A 20560-nucleotide genomic window follows, 5' to 3' on the forward strand; every position below is an offset into this window, starting at 1 on the left:
GTGTGTCTTTGGGCAAGTTGCCTGAGCTCTCTGCATCACTCACCCATCACTTTTCTTGTACAGGAAGCCCACCTTCTCAGTCCCGAACTGCTTGTTGCCTTGGTGCTGGTGGATGCTGTAGCCGACCCCTGAGTTCTTCCGGTTTGGGTGCTCCTGCCCCAGACATGTAAAGGAGACTTCAGGGTGTCTGGGAGGGAAGAGCCCCGTGCTGCACTGCTCCGGGGGGGGGGGGGGGGGACATTTGGGAACTTCTCTCCCTCCCCCCCTCCCCGTATGCCAGGATGGGGTGGGTGGGTTAGACATTAGAATGACTCAGGGCCTGACCTCTCTACTCTCCAGATGCAGCATCCCTCGGAGGGAGTCCCGGAGCTGGGTCAGCTTCTGCAGTTCCTCCTCCTGAGTCTGCCGAAGCTGTGGGCAGAGCAGGAACCACGGCCAGTGAGGGCAGAGCCTGAAGCAGCCCACTGCGGCAGCGTCTCACTCTGTGGCTAAGCCAGCTCTCCACACTCACAGCTTCCCGAAGGGGACAGGCCAGACTTACCTCATGGACTGAGGCTGCCAGCTTGTCGATGAAGGGGGACAGGCTCTGAGCTGCCTTCCAGCCATCCTGGAAGAAGCTAAGAAAGGCCAGAGGCCAAACAAGGGGACCAGGGAGGGATGGAAATGTGGATGAGGCCAGAAGTTGGAGAAGATCCCTATAGGGCACCCTTGGCACGCAGCCTGAGGATGAGAGCAGAGGTGAGACTCTCTGGGTTTGGATCTCACTGACTAGCCATGAGAACTTGATAATGGCCCTAGTTTCCCCATCTACAAAATATAGAGAAATGCTGTATCTGCTCTGGGGGTGTTGGGGGATTAGTGGGATCACCATACCCAATCCTTAGTGCCTGAACAGTGGTGAGTACTTTGTACATCTGGGCAATAAAAGTGTTGCTCAGACATTGAGACCTAGAGGTCTCAAACACTGGAGGGGTGCTTGGTCCTGTCCCCCACAACGCACTAAAGGTAGAGGCAGGGAAATACTTACTTGTGCTGGGCATGGAAGAACTTGATGAGGCTCTGAAGGAAGTCTGGACCTTGCTTCACCTGACTCTCTCCAGCTTTGACAAGATACTAGAAGAAGACAGGACAAGAAGTGTGATTGTGAGCCGGCACCTAATGATGGGGGATTTGTTCCCCACCCCAGGGCTAATTCTCTTAGCCATGACTGATCCTTGGTTACATCTTACAGGCCAGCTGGCCTGCCGTAGAGCCTGTGACTAGAGTCTTGAGGGTCTGGAAGAGGCAAACAGGAAACACACACAGCCCGTCCTCACTGGGAGTCACACCTCACCTCACACATGTGCAGCTGGAAGACTCGCCTCTCTCGCTGTGTGTCCTGGGACATCTCCCCATGGCCTCCTCCTGTGACTCTGGCTCGATCCCTTTCCTTCTCCAGCTTGGCCCTAGGTCATAAAGAAAGAGGCATTTGAACAAGCCTCAGCAACCCCTATCCATCCACCATCCCATGAATGTGGGAACAAAGCCCCTCCCTATGCCACCTGTGTGCTGGGACTGACAACAACAGAGGATGGGGCAGGTCCGGGGAGTGCAGGGGGTCATGGAGGAGAAAGACACAAATCAAATCAAAGCAGAGTCAGGAGAGTAAGAGAGACCTGGACTGCTCATGGTAGCTTAGGAAGTCATGTCTGCATTGGGACTAGAAGCCTGACACATCAGCTTGGAGGAAGCTTGGCCTAGGCAGGAGGGGGTCAGACAGTGGTATACCTTGAGGTGGAGGGCTTCAGGGAGTTGGGCAGAGATGGACAGGGATGGGATATTGCCTGAGGCAATGGCAATGGGGAGGACCACAGTGGGCCTGGTTCCCACCAGTTAAGCATCTCCTTTAAGCTAGAGAAAGAGGAAGGGTTTGAAGATTTTATGCCAGAGGTGATGAAGGCCAGGTAGGGACCAAGGATGACTAGTTCTGATTGGCTAGAAGGACCTTAGAGGTGTGTGGGATAGATGACCACGGAGCCTTGGTTCTCATGAGCACACAGAGTTTTTCAAAGTTCTAAAAGCTGTGGTACCCAGGCTGGGGCTGCAGCTTCAGGCAGAGAGCTAGTCTAACATGCATGAATCCCTGGTTCAGTTCCTACACCTCCCCTATAAAGAATGAATAACTAAAGCCTCTCCCCTGCACCCCAACAGATCTCCAGGGGTAACTGTTTCTTTTCTTTGGCACGGTGGGTCCATTTGTGGATTGTTTCCAGGAAGTCCACCCACAGCAGTCCAGAGTAGATTTGCACATCTCAGGCTGGATGCTGACGTTCATGAATCCCACATACAGGAGACAACTGTTGAACAGCTCTGCATCCCAGGGAACGTGAGCCCAGAGCACAGCAGGCACGTGGGGTGGGACTAATCCCAGCTCTGCAGCTAATGAGTTGCACAGCTTCCCCTCTTTGAGCCTCAGTCTTCAAATCTACAAAATGGGGTAGCTTTCTGTCCCCAGACGATAAGCAAGTAGGAGACCGAGCAAGCAGAAGGAGATAAGGGCAGGGGGAGGGGGATGGACAACGAGGGACACACAACGATGTGACTCTGAGAGGTAAAGACCGGTATCAGGTGTAGTGAGGAAGGAGAGAGAACTAAGACGAAAGGCACGCTGTGTACCTGCCAACCTTAATGCCTTGAGCTAGGCATGGCCACTTTGTGTTTCTGGTATTTATTGAGTCACTTCTTGTCGTATAAACCAGCAAGATCCAATAAGGTAGGGCCCCTGGTACTGGGTTGGGTTTTTTTTTTTTTTTTTACTATATATGGATTGGGGGTGACAGTAGTGACTTCTGCTGGGGGAACAAACCTGGTAATGGTGTCAGGAGTTTTCCCAGCTCCTGGCACTAAGGAAGCTCTTCTTTTTTTTTTTTTTTTTTAATTTATTTATTATGTATACAGTCTTCTGCCTGCGTGCCAGTAGAGGGCACCAGATCTCATCCAAGGTGGTTGTGAGCCACCATGTGGTTGCTGGGAATTGAACTCAGGACCTCAGGAAGAACAGTCAGTGCTCTTAACCGCTGAGAAGCTCTTCTTAAGCATTAAGTATGATTCTTCCTAATTTACGCTTCTCAGAGATGGGGTCTTATGTAGTCCAACCTGGCCTCACTATGTATCAGAAGATCATCTTGACCTGAACTTCCAGCATCCACCTCCCAAATGCTGAGAGTATAGGTGTACATCACCCCAGGTTTTATACAGTCCCAGGGAGCAGGCCCAGGTCTTTGTGTGTATGCTAGGCAATCACTGTTATCAACTGAACTCATCCCCCAACCTATCATTTTTAAGCGTTAATTTTACATCAGGGCTTCACACACTAAAGTGATATGCCCACGAAGCAGGAGTCATTCCCCCATTGTACAGATGAGAAGCTTAAGGCCTGTCCAAGCCTCACAGCTATTAAGTGGCAGAGGTAGGATTTGAACCCAGATCTATCCAAGGATGGTTGTTACAGATGGTTGTGAGCCACCATCTAGGTGCTGGGAATCAAACCTATGTCCTCTGCAAGAGCAAGTGCTCTTAACCACTGAGCCATCTCTCCAGTCTCAGTGCCAGGTACTTTAAATGCACTGTAAAACTGTGCCATTTTACAGATGAGGAAACAGATCTGCATATGGACCAGCCTGGTAAACATGGTCTTCTGGCAGCAGGACTTGGCATGCCAGAAGCCCAAGGTAGAGAAAGCACCCTCTTCCCAGGTGCTCCAGAGGTATTCAGATGGTGTTGGCAGCCTGGGTCATCTCAGAGCTGCCTTGACTGGCTTGCATGTGTTAGAACCACGCAGTACCTTCCAGCGTACTGACATCTGGCAACACCTGGAGCCCCCAGGAATGCATAGTCACCTGTACCATGCCATGCCACTCAAATGCAGCCCTAGTTAGGGCCACATCAACAGTGTATCACTGACCCTAGGCAGCCCATGTCTCCTTAATGGAATAGTATTCTCTTTAAACAAATTTTTGTTTTGTTTTGTTTTGTTTTGTTTTGTTTTGTTTTTGAACCAGGGTCTCACTATGTTACCCTGGCTGTCCTGGACTTGTTATGTAGGCCAGGCTGGTCTTAAGCTCATAGAGATCTGCCTCCCAAGTGCTGGGATCAAAGGTGTATGACTTGCCACCATGCCTTTGAAATCTTACAAAAAGTTTACTAGAAAAAGTTAGTAAAGGCAGAGTTGCTTGGGAAAGATCTACAGGGAAAGGCGATTCTGTCCATTTTGGTAGACTTGGAAGGAGAGTCACATGGTTCCCTCGGCGGCTCATATGGATAAGGCTAGCCTGGGTCTCTACTGCCCATTTTGGGACCTCTAAAATGAGCAAATGGCCACACCCATCCCCGGCAGGATGAGGCACTGTGCTCACAGCTATAAGGGCAGGAGGGCTGGCCTTTCAGTCTGGACCTGGACAGATGTGCATGGCTCTAGGAGACAGAGGGGCAATAAATGCTCCAGCACCTGTTTTTTGGAACCCGTCCCACAGTGGTCATTACTCAGAGGAGTAAATATTAGTCCCCAAGATGCTTCCTCCATGACAGGGAAGATTCAACCATTACAGAATGTACCTGTCAGCACACCCTGCCCCAGTTTGCTGCTGCTGTCTGAAGATATGCACTAATGCAGAAAGATGGGTCACATCTTGGCTTCTTCTTTGGGGTCTCATGCATCCCAGACTAGCCTCAAACTCTGTATAAAGGGGCATGGTAACCTTGAACTCCTCACCTTCCTGCTATCTCTCCCTGAGCACTGGATTTACAAGTCCGTGTCACGACACACCCATTTATAATATGTTGGGGATTGGGCCCAGGGCTTTGAGAGCAATAGGCAAGCACTGTCTCCACACTGAGTTACCCTCCCAGCCCTGTTTGTTGTTTGTTTACTTGCTTTTGAGACAGGGTCTCATGGAGCCCTGGCTAACCTGGAAGTCACTATGTAGACCAGGCTGGCCTCCATCTCAGACATCCACCTGCCTGTGCCTCCCGAGTACTGGAACTAAAGGTGTGTGCCCCCAAGCCCAGATATTGTTTTCATTTTTGAGGCAGGGTCTCTGTATGTATTAGGCTGGCTTCAAACTTGCAATCCTCCTGCCTCACTCTCACAGGATATTTTTTAATAAAAATAGAAGATTATATAACATGATTACTTTGATCTCAGTCTCATCAATATATTTACAGTATATAGAAGAAAAAATGTCTCATTTCTGAGAATTAAAGTTTTTCACCTGTGCTTTGGTGATTTCTCCCTACTTCACCTTGTTTTTTATTTTGTATTTTTCTGAATCAGGGTTTCATGTATCCCAAGCTGGTCTCAAACTAGCTATCTAGTCGACACTGGCCTTGAGACTTGTCTTCCTGCCTCCACTTACATGTTGCAGCAATTATGGGAGCGAGCTGCCAGCTTGTTTGCTTTAATGTGGCTGCTGGGGATTGAACTCAGGTCCTCGGGCTTGCAAGGTGAACAACACTGAGCCATCTCTCCAACCGCCCTACCCCTCTGCCACCTTGTTTTTTAAATTATAAAATTAGAGTGCTATATATTTTCCTAAAATAAAATTTCTAAAAGAGAACTTTCAGACACTCCCTACAAAGTGACCCTGATATTCTCTGAAAGATTATTTAACTTTTTTCTTTTTTCTTTTTTCCTGTGTATCTTGGAAAGGGGACAGGACCTCACTATATTGTCCAGACTGGCCTGAAATTCCTGGGAAGTAACCTTCCCTCCCTAGCCTCCTGAGTATCTGGGACTCTAGGTGTGTAACACCATGCTGAGCAAAATTTTTCTCTTGCCCTCTTTTTCTTGTTTTGTTTTTTTGTTTGTCTGTTTGTTTGTTTTTGGTTTTCGAGACAGGATTTCTCTTTATTGCTTTGGAGGTTGTCCTGGAACTTGCTCTGTAGACCAGGCTGGCCTCGAACTCACAAAGATCCACCTGCCTCTGCCTCTGCCTCCTGAGTGCTGGGATTAAAGGTGTACACCACCACTGCCCAGCTCTTCATCATCTTTTCTAAATTATACATAAGAAAGGTATTTTTGGGAGCTGGAGACACCGCTCAGCGGTTAAGAGCACTGGCTGCTCTTCCAGAGGTCCTGAGTTCAATTCCCAGAAACCACATGGTAGCTCACAACCATCTATAATGAGATCTGGTGCTCTCTTCTGGTGTGCAGGAATACATGCAGGCAAAAAGGCTGTATACATAATAAATAAATAATCTAAAAAAAAGAAGAAAGAAAGGTATTTTCTTTAGCAAATAAATTTTTACAAGGAAGAGTACAGGTTCTGAAACAGGAACCTGAGACAGCCCAAGGAGTCTGCTTAGGAAGGGTTGGCTACTGAATACCACAGAGTCCCCTGACCCTGGGATGGCCATGGCTGGTGGCAGACCTGCAGTCTGGTGTGGAGCACACAGGAAGCCTGGGTGAGCCACCACCTCCCCTCTCTCCTTCTGGGTTCAACCCAATGTTTGCAGCTACCATCTGCTGCCCAGCTGTGTGACCCTGAGCTAGGACTCAGCCTCTTTCGGCCTCTAACACCCCCGTCTCAGGGCTGAGTGATCTTGAGGATGCAATGTCCCTGTCCACGTGACTACCACAAGGCTGGAAGGTCACTGGGGCAGCATCCCATGATCTTTTCACAAGCTCTCTTGGGTTGTCTTGCAGCAGAACCCCCAGCAGCTAGCCAGTCCTGGCCTAAGAGCCAGAGGCCCCGAGTGACACATCGGAAAGTCAGCCTCCTTCTTCAACACAGAACCCTCTCCTTAAGTCCACCCTCCCGAAGTCACTTACACTTTGGTTTCATAGTCTTTCCATGCCTTCTCCAGGTGCTTTTTTGAATCCTGGGGTTGGAAAAAGAACAAGTTGCCCAAAGGGAAACATGAGCCCTGGAACAAACAGTACATCCTGCTACCATTAGAGGGACCCCACTCTTAAGTTATGTTGTTCAGAGCTGTTCTCCAGCTGACACCCACTAACACCCAACCAACTCCCTTCCTGAGGCTCAGCCGGCCCCAACTTTTCCCCAGAGTTGCCTAGACCCAGTCAGGTGTCTTAGGCTCTAGCCTGGGGTATAGTCGACCTCTGGGGTCTGCTCTGAGTCTTGTCACAGGCCATGGAGGATGAGGGCAGGAAAATGGAGGTCAAATACCACCCCTATTTTATCCTACCAATTTCTCCTGCCAGATATGAGGCCACCCTTTCACCAGGAACAGACTGATTGAAAAATCTCCCCGAAGCCACACAGCAAACCAGTAAGACACAGCTGATTCCTGGCCTGGCTAGCCTGGGCCAGATGCCTGAGCCCCAGCCAGCCCAGCTTTCCACACCCTTCTAGACAGCCTCAACTTCTTCTGAGAAAAAAGTCACCTGTCTGGTTTGGGAGGTTCCCAGACTGGTGTCACTTTGAGAGGACAGTTCCTCCCCCATACTTTGTGGGGCAGACTATCCAGGAAGGTGACACTGCCCTCCTCCATTTGCAGGACCTCTCTGATGGATCCAGGGCTGCCGGGTGCAGAGGAGCAGCAGCGGGGCACTGGGGGTCCTGGGCCTGCACCCTGAACCTTCCATGCGCGGGCATTGGGAAGCATGTGTGGCTCACTTATCCTTTAGTGATTGTGGAGGTGGGCAGTCAGAGCTACAGGTCAGACTCTACACATGGCCTGGATGCCAGGCCCTCCAGCTGAGGCGAGGGCAGTATGAGGCAGTACTCCTACAGTGACAGCCCCCTCCCCCCACATAGGCACTCACATGCCGTCCGTCCCTTAGCTGCCCCTTCATCAGACTCTCCAGCGGGAAGGAGACGATGTTGTTCAGGTTCTGAACCTGCAAAAAGCAAAGACCCCGCCCCACAGGGATCAGGGTCCAGGGACGTACCAGGAGGCAAAGGAGAGTCACGGGGATGTAAGAGGCTGGGAGAGGACGAGATGAGGGGACAGAGGACGACGACTCAGGGTGTTGAAGTCAGGGCCCTCCCCGGGCTGCTCCACCCTGCACCGGCCTCTCCCTGCCCTGCTGCACCCTGCACCGGCCTCTCCCTGCCCCGCTGCAGGACTGCCTCTGCTCCTGGGTGAAGCAGAGCAGGGCAAGGAAAAGTGAGGTGGGACGGGGAGTCGACTGTGAATCCCAGCACTCAGAGGCAGGGGTGGGACTCGTCTCAAAACAAAAGGGGGAAGATGTGTCAGAACGGTACAGAAACTTCAGGTCAGGGGTCAGAGATCAAGGGGTACAACTGACTCATCCTGGTCAGTTCTGAAGATGGATGCAGGATTCAGGGTAGAGAGATGGCTCAGTGGTTAGAGCATTGGCTGCTCTTGCAGAGGACCAGGGTTCAGTTCCCAGAAAAAAGATGCTGAAGTTGCCCTGAGTCTGGTGAGAAGCAGGAGGAGACTTACCAGGTTCTTGAAGAGCGCAGCCACCTCACGGGTGAACACAGCCAAGTTCAGGAAACCGGTGGATAGTTCATGGCTGTTCTGGGACAGGTGACTATTCCCCAAGGCCTCCACAGCCTCTCGGTAGTGTTCCTCATTCTCCACGTGGCCTGCAGACAAGGAAAGGCTCTCAGTGCTGCCTGTAGGCCTGGCTTGGCTGGGTCCCAGGTTCCAGACCCCAGGCAGCTCACTCACCAAGGCCAGAGCTGTGAATAGCCCGCACAGACTTCTTGATCCTCTGCAAGATAGCCTGGTCTCCTTCCAGAACCTAGAGGCAAAGTGTACAAGGTTCAGTGGGGTCATGTAAGAGGGCCTTGACTTCAGGATTAACACACACACACACACACACACACACACACACACACACACACACACACACACACTGAAATGAATGTATAAGTGAAACTTAAGAACCGGTGGCCATCTAGATGTCTTTCGACACTAAGAGTCAATGCTTCTATGCAAAAACCTAAATATGCACTGGGCTAAGATGGATGAAACCCAGAACAAAAGAGATATGTTTAAACTTGGGAAGCCCAGGGGGGTCCTTCAGGCAGCCTGGCATGTCCAGCCCAAGAAAAAGCCTGAATTCCAACCACTGGCTATGTCCTTTGTGCCCCTCACCCCCTCAACACACACACACACACACACACACACACACAAATACACCACTCTGGTTCTTGGCCTGAGCTTCCTGCCTATGCAAAAGACCACAGACGGCAGCACCAGGTCATGCCCAGATGCCCTGCCTAGAAAGGCCTTCTGCCTGCACCTCTTCTTGGGTCAGGATGCATCAATAGTGCCCATTCTTCATCCCTGAGGCTCTGCAGTGCCAGCTGTGGTTACCATGGCAACCTAGCCAAGGGGCACAACTACTAGCAGTAAGGCCCTGGGATCTGTAGATTAAATTTCACTATTAGACACTCACTCCTTTGGACCACTATAAAATGCAAGGCACAGACACCATTTTTGTATCTCCAGTGTCCTTTATGGCTATCATCAATCAGTTTCCCACTGGCTCTGGGTTTGTCCTTTGGCTGAGGTGACCCTCCAGGTACCCTCCATCTGTAAACCCCTGCTGTGGCCTACAGCCGAAGCAGGAGGTGGACCACTTACTTCTTTAAAGGCTCTGGACCATGAGGGTGACTCTGGAGAGACCAGGCCACATAATATTTGAGCAAACCCATCACCTGTAACACTCATAGCCTGACAAACTAAAGCCAAGGAGCATTTCTTCTCCAGGTCTCATTAAAAATACAAATAGACTAAGGGAAAGATCTGAACCAGAACCCAGACAGGAGCTGGGGAGATGGCTCAGTGAGTAAAGGGATTTGCTACCATCCAGGATGAACTGAGTTCAAAGCCTGGAACCTGCATGGTGGAAGGACAGAACTGAGTCTGTCAAGTTGACCTCTGACCTCCACATGTGCACTGTGGCATATGTGGGTGTGTACACATGCATATATGCCTACATAAAATTAATGAATGTAAATTTAAAAATAATAAGAAACAAAAACAAAACAGCAACGAGTGGCACGTGCCTTAACCTCAGCCAGTGGCAGAGGCAGGTGAATCTGAGGACATCCCGCTCTACATAGAGAACTCCAGGCCAGCCAGAGCTACAAATAATACTCTGTCTCAAAACAAAAACAAAACAAAACAAAAGCCAGATGAACCTTTTTTCCCCCTTTCAAGACAGGGTTTCTCTGCGTAACCCTGGCTGTCCTGGAACTCGCTCTGTAGACCAGGCTGGCCTTCAGAGATCCTCCTGCCTCTGCCTCCCAGTGACAGGACTAAAGATGTACCTGGCTCACTATTCATAAGGGAGTATAACACATACAACATAAGCACCCCAGCATTCTGATTCTAATGAGGCCGTGGAGAAGGGTGCTTGTTTGCTGGTTTCCATCTGGAAGATGACTCAGGGTGAGGAAAGTTGACTAAGTTCACAGAGCTCCAACTGTTAGATCCCATTCCCTGTGACCTAGACCCTGGAGGGCCACGAACTGCGAGCAGCACCTCTGGAATCACACTTGTCAATCACACTTGTCTCACCTGCTGCCACCAAGTCTAGAGAGAAGCAAGAGAAAGGGTCTCATCAACTCATCTGATCACCTTCTAAAACTACGGGTGGCTCTTGTGCGCAACAAGCCCAGATGGCTTTCCAACCGCTCCTGGGTTCTTAGTCCCTCAACCTTTCCCAGATCTCTCACAGATCAACACCAACAACTGTTGCTGGGAGGGGGGTCCTAGAAGCCTCGCTGCCACGGCTCAAAATGTGTTCTGTGAGGGTGAATCCCAACTCCTTTGATCTTAGGCTGATGTTTGCAGCAAAGATTAAATTACATGTTCTACATATGAAACACGGTCATTAAAGCAGGTCATTTGAATGCCAAACCAAATTACACTAAACACATTTAGTAAATAATGTAGAAACGGCAAACAGTCCCACACGAAGCGAGTCTCTAAAGAGAGACAAGGAGGAAGGAATAGAGAAGGGGGATTTTTATTTTGTTCTGTTTTAGTGTTTTGAGACAGGGTTTTTCTGTGTAGCCCTAGCTATCCTGGAATTCAGTCTGTAGACCAGGCTGGCCTCCAACTCACAGAGATTTACCTGCCTCTGCTTCCTGAGTGCTGGGATTAAAGGTGTGCACCACCACCTGGACTTGAGAAGAGTGGAAATTTTAAACTTTTTTTTATAGTGCAGGCGATCAAACCCAGGGTCTTGAGCCAAGGAATTGCTTTACCCATGAGCTACATCCTCAGTCCTCGAGGAGAATCCTCAAGAGTCTAAAATACATATCAACAAATGATGTTACATGACTTTATTTGATCCCTGAATTGATTGATTGACTGTTTGTTTGTTTATTTATTTTGAGACAGGGTTTCTCTGTAGCCCTAACTGTCCTGGATCTAGTTCTGTAGACCAGGCTGGCTTCAAACTCACAGAGATCTACCTGCTTCTATCTCCTGAGTGCTGGGATTAAAGATGTGTTCCCCCCAGCAAGTCCTGATATTTCTAAAGATTTAATTATTTCTCATATTATGTATATGGCTGTTTTATCTAGATGTATGTCTATCACCACTTGCATGCAGTGCCTGTTGCAGCCAGAAGAGGGCATCTGATCCTCTGGAACTGGAGTTCGAGAGAGTTGTGAGCCTCCATGTAGGTATAGGTAATTGAACCTGTGTCCTCCGGAAGGGCTGCCAATGCTCTTAACCAGCTCCTGAGTCCTGATTCTTAAAAATGAACTGTATCTGGGTATGACAGAAAAGTTTGGGGCTGGAGAGATGCTCAGAGGTTGAGAGAACTGGCTGCTCTTTCCAAGGACCCAGGATCCATTCCCAACACCCACATGGCAGCTCACAACCATCTGTAACTCCAGTTCTAGGGGTTCCAACACCCTCACAGACATACATGCAGGCAAAACACTAATAAATTTTTAAAAAGGAAAAGTTGAGGGCTGGAAGATGAAAGAATAAGACCCTTGTTGAAACCAGTAAGCTAAGAGTAGGCTTGACAATTTCTACAAAGCAAATAAAGAAGACAAAAGGGCTCTTGGAACTAGCAGAGCTGAGGGCTGCCCGAGTAACCTGAAACTCCTCAGTGACTTCAGTGCGGTACAATGAACTGGCCCCTTTCAGTTCTCAGTAAGAGAGAATGGAGGCTGGGAGATTCTGGGGCCCAGGCACGATGGGGAGGATCCCAGGGGAGACAAGGAGAGACTGAAGCAACATTTGGGAGAGGCAGCCGTCAGTCAAGGAGTGCAAGTCCCTAGTCCCTCTGGGCTGCCAGCCCCGACCACACAATGGGACAGAAGTCAGTCTCAACTACTCCCTTCTCACTGCAAAGCTGCACCCGTGGCTTGTGTACAAGTGAGCTGGGCTGGCCATGGTAGGCACTAGATTTGCTCCTGATCCAGCAGATCCCAAGAGAAACATTGAGCCTATCGAGATGCTTGGATGACTGGCACCGGCATGGACTGGGAAAGGGTGGGCCTGGAAACTTTGCCAGCCTAATACTTATGAGACAGCCCCCGCTTAGCTTCACCTCCAAGGGTTGACTGGGTGTCCCTGGAAAACTGACCCAGGGGCACCTCAGTCATGATGAGTGTCTGCTGACCTCTGGACACATGCTGGGGATGGAGGATGAGACGCTCCCTGTCTCGGGCACTCACAGCTTAGGTAAAGGCAGAACACCAATGAGGAGATGCCTGTTAAGGGCTGAGGATGCTTGGCAAACCCAGGGCCAGAGCACAGAGCAGCCCTGGACCCACCCAGGGGGAAGGGATGCATCTTCAGACCCCAAAATGAGAAGCCACAGGTGGACCAAAGCAAGAGACAATGACCCTATGGAGGTCACCTGAGGTTCCAAGCACTCACGGGGCCGGGAAGGAAGTGTGAGCAGTGAGGCCCCAGAACTGAGCCTCTGGCTGCCCAGTGAAGACCTCAGGGAGGGAGCACTGAAGGCAGTGAGAGGACATGCTTGCCCATCTCTGCACGTCAGGCTTTATTCCCAGCACCGGGCCCACTTGGTATCTCCTATGGAGTCCTTTCGTCAAATGCAGGTTTTATAGGCGAGGAAACTGCAGCCAGCTGGAAGTTATGGCATGTGCCCAAAGAAGGGCCAGAACCTAGACTCAGCCAGGCAGGCAGATTCCAGGGGCCAAGCTTCACTAAATCCCTGGGGCTTACCCTACAAATCATGGAGCACCTAGAGGGTCTGAACTGGGTAGTGATTCGACAAGGTCTTGGGGCAGGAAGTTTGGCTGCAGCCAAGGCCCAAGTGTGAGACAGGGAGTTCAGCCTTGTCCCTGGGGCAGGACAGGGTGACAGGAATACAGCCAGCTCTGGCCTGGAGCAGATTACCCAACAGGAAGGACGCAGATTCCAAGCTAGCTCAAGAGCCTGCACCCTGTAAAATCACCCACTGTCCCACAGTGACTGCGGTGCCTGGCTCTCTCTATCAGGTCAGACGCTACAGGTAGTCATTAGCAGAAAGAGGGAGGGAGGCCAGGCAATGGGCTGGAGGTCGCTTACTCCCCTGCCCCAGCAAACTATTAGGCAAACCCAAAGGATAGGGAGCCCCTGCCATCTTTCCTCTTCTTCTTCCTCCCATATTTTGGAGAGCAGGGCAGATCATTTGTAGCTTAGGGATGGCCTTGAACTTCTGATCCTCCTGCCTTTACCTCCAGAGTGAACCTAGGTCTCATGCATGAGAGAGGAAAGATCCTATTGGGCCTTTTCTCTAGCCCTCCACCCACCCCTCTCCCTCTCTTTTGAGTCAGAGTCTTACTCTATAACCCAGATCGGCTTCACACTCATAGCAATCCTCCTGCCTCAGCCTTTTCATGTTCTGGGATTATAAGCATGTGTCACCACACCCTCACACCTGATTTCCCAATCATCTCTTCTAAAGAGTGCCAACCCCTAGAACAGGGAGGTCTTCAGAGGCAACACGGGGACAGAGAGGGGACGGTATCCCAGTGCACACGTTCAAAGCTGTGTGGCCAAGTGACTTGGACCCGAGGCTGGGGGGGGGTGAAGTACTGAGGTTCTGGCCTACCCCCTCTGTGCACCCCGAGAAAGTTCCTTCTCCTGTGCCTCAGTTTCCTCATCTGCAGTTTGGATCTGACAGACATGAGTTCTTGAGCCCATTCCAAGGGATGCCTGCAACGTAGAGCCAGCCTCAGGAACACAAGCCCACCAGTGACTTCACCCGGTGTCCCTGTGTCCTGGGCCTGCGTGTCCCGCCGAGCAGTCAGAAGGTACTCAAGGAGAGCAGCGTTCAACCCTTTGCCTTCACACAGCCCTATGAGAGACAGGCCTGGCCGGCAGAGTGGCTTTGCCCAGTCTCCCCCATGCCTGGGCCTCCCACTTTGGAGCCCCTCAGCTGGAATGAAGAAGCTGGGCGGTGACAGGGAAGGCTCCTGCTGGCTCTGCCATTTATTATTTCAGTACTCTGGTTGCTCTCCTTCCTGCAAGGATGGAGCGTGAGCCGGCCATGTGCCCCCATTCACCTCAGGTGGGGCCTCCGTGGATGGTTCCCAGCCTGGGCAGCGGGCCAGCCTGGCCAGCTCAGACCCTCCACTGCCCCTTGAGCGGTAGCTGGAGGCGGAGAGGAAGAGGGGCTGCAGGAAAGGAGCCACACCCTCCCCCACATGGAGGCCTCAACAAACCCCAAGTTTCCTGGCTGGGATTTTCCTCAGGAGACTTCCCGGCAGTGATGAGCTAACAGAGCAAGAACTCTGCTGGACCCACGGCTGAAGAGTCCCAAAGATTCCCAGCCGACCCCTGGCTGCCAGCCCTGGATTCCACCCAGTCAAGGGAGAGAGCCTGGCCTGCTGGATAGAAAGAAAAGTACCAGATCTGGAGCCTGGCGCCCTCTGGCCTCGACTGGTAGCCAGGACACGCCCTCTGGACGACCCCACCCCCTACTCTTCAGCGCGAGCCCCTCCAGCACCAGCTATGGAGCAGCGCTTGGCGATATCCTGACCATGCTGAACCATATCCAGTCACCTCAGCTGCTCCCTCCTTCTGGAGACAATCATCTCTCCTGACTCAGCATGAGGGTCACCCTCAACTCCCACCACAGAACTGACCTGCCCCGGCGATTGCCATTCAGCGCCAGCTACAGGCTTCTATCAGAGCCCTTACTGTCCTGTGTGACCTTCAGGGTGACACTGAAAACAGAGGGGAGGGGTGCCTCCTGTGTGTGCATAGGTGGGGGGTAGGGAAGGGCACTGGATGCCCTGTTCTGTCACTTTCTGCCATGTTCCCTTGAGACAGGGTCTCTCACTGAACCTGGAGCGAGGCTGGTAGCCAGCAAGTCTGGACAGTGTTCTGGTCTCTGCTTCCCACAGTGCTGGGGTTACAGGCACTGGCATGACCACACTTGGCTTTTTATGTGGCTGCTGGGATCCGAACTCAGGTCCTCATGCTTGTATAGCAAATGCTCTTACCCACCGAGCCATCTTTCTAGACCCCTCATTACTGTCTTATACGCATCACCCACCACAGGGCTGCCCATAAACACCTGCGGGATGAACGAGTGATCGAATTAATTAATTAGCTAATTAACATTATCAAGGCCCTACTGGGACACAAAAAGGCACCAATTGTCACAGTATGATGTCCAAGTTCAGGGTCCAATCCTCTCAGCTGTGTGAGCCTCTGCTTCCCGTGTTGTTAAGTGAGATAATAATGGCCCTATCCCAGAGCACTGAGCCTTCAGCATTGCAGTGACTCCCCTGGGGTGCTGTAAGTAGGCGGGGTTTCCTAATAGGTATTGTCCAGTAGCTGCTTTTTCAATACTCCCAGGCTGCCCAGGAAAAACACCTAGAGTGCTAGACACTCACACACAACAAACACCAACACAACGGAGCAAACACACACTGGGGCCTCCCTGAGGTCATGACCTCTCCCTGGGGACAGCCTGAGAAGCCAGCGTCACAGCTGGGTGAGTGGGGAGCTCAGCTCTGGGTCAGCTTCCCAGGTGCAAATCCTGGCTCTGCCACTCCCTGAGAGTAGAGTAGCCAGATTTGGCAAAAATAACACTCAGCCAGACTTACATATCAGACAACTGATTAACAACTTAGAGGTGAAGTGTGGTTTAGATATTGCAAGGACATCCTGTATGTTAGCTACCTGGCAACCCCTCTGTGCCCTAGAAAGTTCCTTCCATGGAGAATCATGCAAGTGAGTCTGTGGAAAACACTTTGCACACTGCCTGCTCTGTCTGCTAAGCTAGGCAGTGGGACACACTTTAAAAATGCAATGCTAACTGTAAGGAGCCAGAGACAGAATGCCATATACTACCGGAGTCCATCTTTGGACAATGTCCAAACCAGGCAAATCCAGAGATAGGAAGTACCTGGGGTAAGGAGTGACCACCGCTCAGTGCAGGGCTCCTTACTGGGGTGACGTATTCAAAAATTAGACAGTGATGATGGCTGTATGACAGTGTGAACGTACTAAAGACCACCAAATTCTATGCTTTAAAATGGGGATATGGTCTAATGGTAGTGTTTGCCTAGCATGTGAGGTTCTCATTCAACCCCTAGTACCATACATAATAAAGAATGAAGGAATAAACAAATAAATATGTTTAAAATTATGTGTGTGCTTGTGTCTGAGTGTGAGTATGTGCACATGAATGTAGCTGTTGGCAGTCTTGAGACCCTGGATGTAGGTGCTGAGAACCAAATGCAGGATCCTCTGGAAGAGCAGTACACTGTTTTGGGGGGAGGGTGGGGTTTCATAACAGGGTTTCTCTATGTAACAGTCCTGACTGTCCTGGAACTCTCTTTGTAGACCAGGCTGGCCTTGAACTTACAAAGATCCGCCTGCCTCTGCCTCCCGAGTGCTGGGATTAAAGGCTTGCTCTACCATGCCAGGCTGCAATACACTTTCTTAACCCCAAACCATCTCTCTAAGCCTAAATACATAATTTTTTTATTTTTTGGTTTTTACGAGACAGGGTTTCTCTGTATTGTTTTGGAGGCTGTCGGTCCAGCCTGGCCTCGAACTCACAGAGATCCGCCTGCCTCTGCCTCCCGAGTGCTGGGATTAAAGGTATGCGCCACCACCGCCCGGCTCATAATTTTTTTTTAAAGTGGAGGCGTAGCTCACTGATAAGAATTTGCAAGACCCTGAGTTCAATTCTCAGCAGAAAAGAGAGAAAGAGGGAGAGAAAAGAAGAGAAGAAAGAGGAGGGAGGGAGGGAGGGAGGGAGGGAGGGAGGGAGGGAGGGAGAAGTTTAAAATGGTCAATTTTATGTAATGTAAATTTTATCACCACTTTAAATAAAACTACCTAATGGCTCCACAGGAGACTATTATACGTGGCCAGCCTCTGGGGCAGGTTAGTAACAAATGTTTGATTCAGGAACAGGTGGATGGGAGAGCAAAGGGCAGAGCAGAGGAAGATCTGCCTCCTTTACACCAGGCGCCAGAGAGCCAGGTGTGGTAGCACACTCCTTTAACCCCAGCACTCAGGAAGCAGAGAAAGGTGGATCTCTGTTCTATGAGTTCAAGGCCAGCCTGGTCTACAAAGCAAAGTCCAGGACAACCAGAGACATACAGAGAAACCCTGTATATCACAAAAACAACCACCAAACAAAAAAGGCTCCAAGTCAGGTCTGGCAGTATATACCTATAATTCCAGTACCCAAGAGGCTGAAGCAGGGGGATTACTGCAAATCCAATGCCAGCCTGGGCTACAAATGAAGACCCTGTCTCAAACGTCCTAATAAGATGGAAATAGTCAGGCATTGGTAGCGCATGCCTTTAATCCCAGCACTCGTGAGGCAGAGGCCGGCTGATCTCTATGAGTTCAAGGCCAGCCTGGTCTACAGAGAGAGTTCCAGCACAGGCTCCAAAATAATACAGAGAAACCCTGTCTCAAAAAACCAAAAAAAAAAAAAAAAAAAAAGGTTAAACAAACAAACAGGCTCCACACCTCATTCTCTGTCTAAAGCACAGAGCCCTTTCTGACCTGCTACCAGGGAGACATGGACTATTCTCGACTACTCACTGGTACTCACTTGTAGCAACTGCCTCATCCCTGCTGCAGGTACATTTACATGTCTGTTATGTGCCAGGTCTGCGATGGAATCCTCTCTTACACATGGGGAACCAGATTCTGAAAGGTTAAGCTACTTGTCTGGGGTCATGCAGCCAATAGCAATCCATCTGACCTCACTCACCGATTTCTTGCTATTGAGCTTGGCCAGGGAAATGGATACCGTGGACATCATAGGCTGATCATGCTTTCAAGGACTGAGTCCTTCCCCTACCAGATGGAGACCTTGTCTGGTCATCTCTGTGACCTCAGAAACTGCCTTTGGACCCACAGGTGTTCTGTAAATATGGTTTAATGGGTCACTAACCCCTAGTGGGCATTCAGAGCTTTCTGGTCTGCTTTCACCACATTTACTGCTCAGCCACCTGGAATTTCCAAGCAGCTCCTGCTCAGGCCTCGCCCCTGGGAGAATCTGATTTAGGATCAAGGTGGAGCCCAAGGTATCTGCAGTTCTTCAAGCTCGTGTAAGGTCTAGAACCAGCAGAGAAACCTTCGGCAGCTACTACCAGATCAGTCAGCTCAGTCCTCCAAAGTGCCTCTGGTGACTGGGAGGCTGACACAATATTCCTAGGGGCTTCCCTGGAGACTGAGGAACCCTGTGTGCTCTTCTGGAACCACCGGGTCTCTTAAGAGGCCGTATCTGCCCAAGACCTATGTGATGGAAGGCTAGGGATATAACTCAGGTGGTAGAGGATTTGCTAGCATGTGTGAAGCCTGGTTTAAATCCCTAACATTGTACAAACTGGATGGAACATGCTTGCAGTCCCAGTACTTGGAGGTTGAAAGGCAGGGAGATCAGGAGTTCAAAGTCATTCTCAGCTACATAGCGAGCTCAACGTCAGCCTGAGCTACGTGTACTTGCTGCACAAGCATGAAGAGCTGAATTCAGATCCCTGGTGCTCACATAGATAGCCAGGCTCATAGTACTTCTGTAAGCCCAGCACTGTGGGGTAGAGACAGGAGGCAAATCCCTGCAGCTCATTGGCCAGGCAGCATGAGAGACCCTGTCTCAAGACACAAAGGGCAAGAGCAATTAAACAAAGACATCTGAGGTTGGCCTCTGACTTCCCACATGTTCATCTACAAGTTCACCAGCACACACATTCACAGACCCACAACAACATATGCCACCCCACTCACCACTTTCACACACACACACACACACACACACACACACACACACGCACACACACACACACATAAATTAAAAAAAAATAACAACAAAACTAGGTGATCAAACTGCCTTGCCTTTGAGGGATTTTCTTCCTTCCAAAGTTTCAGTTTCTGTTTCCAGATCTACCTTGTCACTCCAATGACCAGAAGCAGCTGGCAACAGCCAAGAAAAGCACGCATGCAAGGCTCAAGTATGTGCAGGAGGGAAGACTTTGAGATCAGGTCGAGGCCAGCCCTCACCCCAGACAGAGGCAGCTGGGAGGGGCGCCCAGAGCACTGTGTCTCACTCACCTCTCTTAAAAGTAGTGGACAACTCTCCTTTAGCCTGTGCACATCTCTCCAGCACACAGAGAGCACAACGCCAACCCTGCTCACACACTCGCCCCTGACCTCCACAGTGCCGAAGCCATGGCAGCTTTGCTGTCTGCTTATTTGGCTACAGAGGCACCTGGGCAGCTGACCAGCTTTACCTTCTCCAAACAGTCTTCTAGCTCTGAGGTCCTGTGGTCTCCAGCTCCCTCCCTACTTCCTTGGAAGCTCCTGTCAGTCTCCTTCATTCTTTCCAGGCTCCACCATTCTTCCACTATCTATCTCTCCAGGCTTCAGCTCCCCAAGAGCAAGGACCTGGGCTCCCGCATTCTTCTCCCAGAGGTGATCTCATCTGTTTCCACTCCCGGGATGGGTGTAAATGAGACACGCAGATTTGGGGACTTTTGCAGTGCTGGGTTATAGACACCCTACACACTGGTAACCCTGTGCCAGGGACATCTGATGTCATGACACAAGTCTTAGCAGGCCATGCCTCATAAAAGCCAAAGAGACCCAATTCATGCTCTTCCAGACTCCCCTGCACCTAGGCTCGGTTAATAGAAACTCTACCCGTGGGTCTGAACCAGGAGAACAGAGCATGGAAAGTCCACTGTAGTGCTGACAAGCAACAGCAGTGATGGTGTCCTAGAACAGTGGCACCTCAAGCTGAGGCATTTGGTATGTGGAGCAGTGTCCTGCCAACCTGGCTCTGTGACGTCATTTTGGCCGACCTCTGCCTGCTGCTCAGCACCAGTTCTCCAGCTCACGGAACTTCGGAGAACCATTGAATTTCCCATCAAGTGAGTTCCTATTCTGTTTAAAGCAGCCCAGGTGGATGTTGCTGGGGCTCACAGCAAGATGCCTAAGACACACCTACCATCTCCCACTGTTTGAGCCTGGTGTGTGGTGTGTGGTGTGTGTGTGTGTGTGTGTGTGTGTGTGTGTGTGTGTGTATGTGGTGTGTGTGTGTGTGTGTATGTGTGTGTGTGTGGTATGTGTGTATGTGGTGTGTGTGTGTGTGTATGTGTGTGTGTGTGGTGTGTGTGTATGC

The 20560-nt window shown here is 50.5% G+C and overlaps 1 protein-coding gene across 1 annotated transcript in view; it reads right to left on the reverse strand.

Moving 5' to 3' along the window:
* Window positions 1-20560, reverse strand: part of Asap3 (ArfGAP with SH3 domain, ankyrin repeat and PH domain 3) — a 37801-nt gene that overhangs the window by 9743 nt on the left and 7498 nt on the right. Inside the window, 9 exon segments of the mRNA XM_040756341.1 lie at window positions 44-153; window positions 325-411; window positions 542-617; window positions 1028-1113; window positions 1334-1445; window positions 6809-6858; window positions 7766-7840; window positions 8410-8555; window positions 8641-8713. Coding sequence (XP_040612275.1) covers window positions 44-153; window positions 325-411; window positions 542-617; window positions 1028-1113; window positions 1334-1445; window positions 6809-6858; window positions 7766-7840; window positions 8410-8555; window positions 8641-8713 — 815 coding nt within the window.

This window comes from Mesocricetus auratus, unplaced genomic scaffold, assembly GCF_017639785.1.
Source record: "Mesocricetus auratus isolate SY011 unplaced genomic scaffold, BCM_Maur_2.0 Super-Scaffold_100014, whole genome shotgun sequence".
In the NCBI taxonomy this organism is placed as follows: Eukaryota; Metazoa; Chordata; class Mammalia; order Rodentia; family Cricetidae; genus Mesocricetus; species Mesocricetus auratus.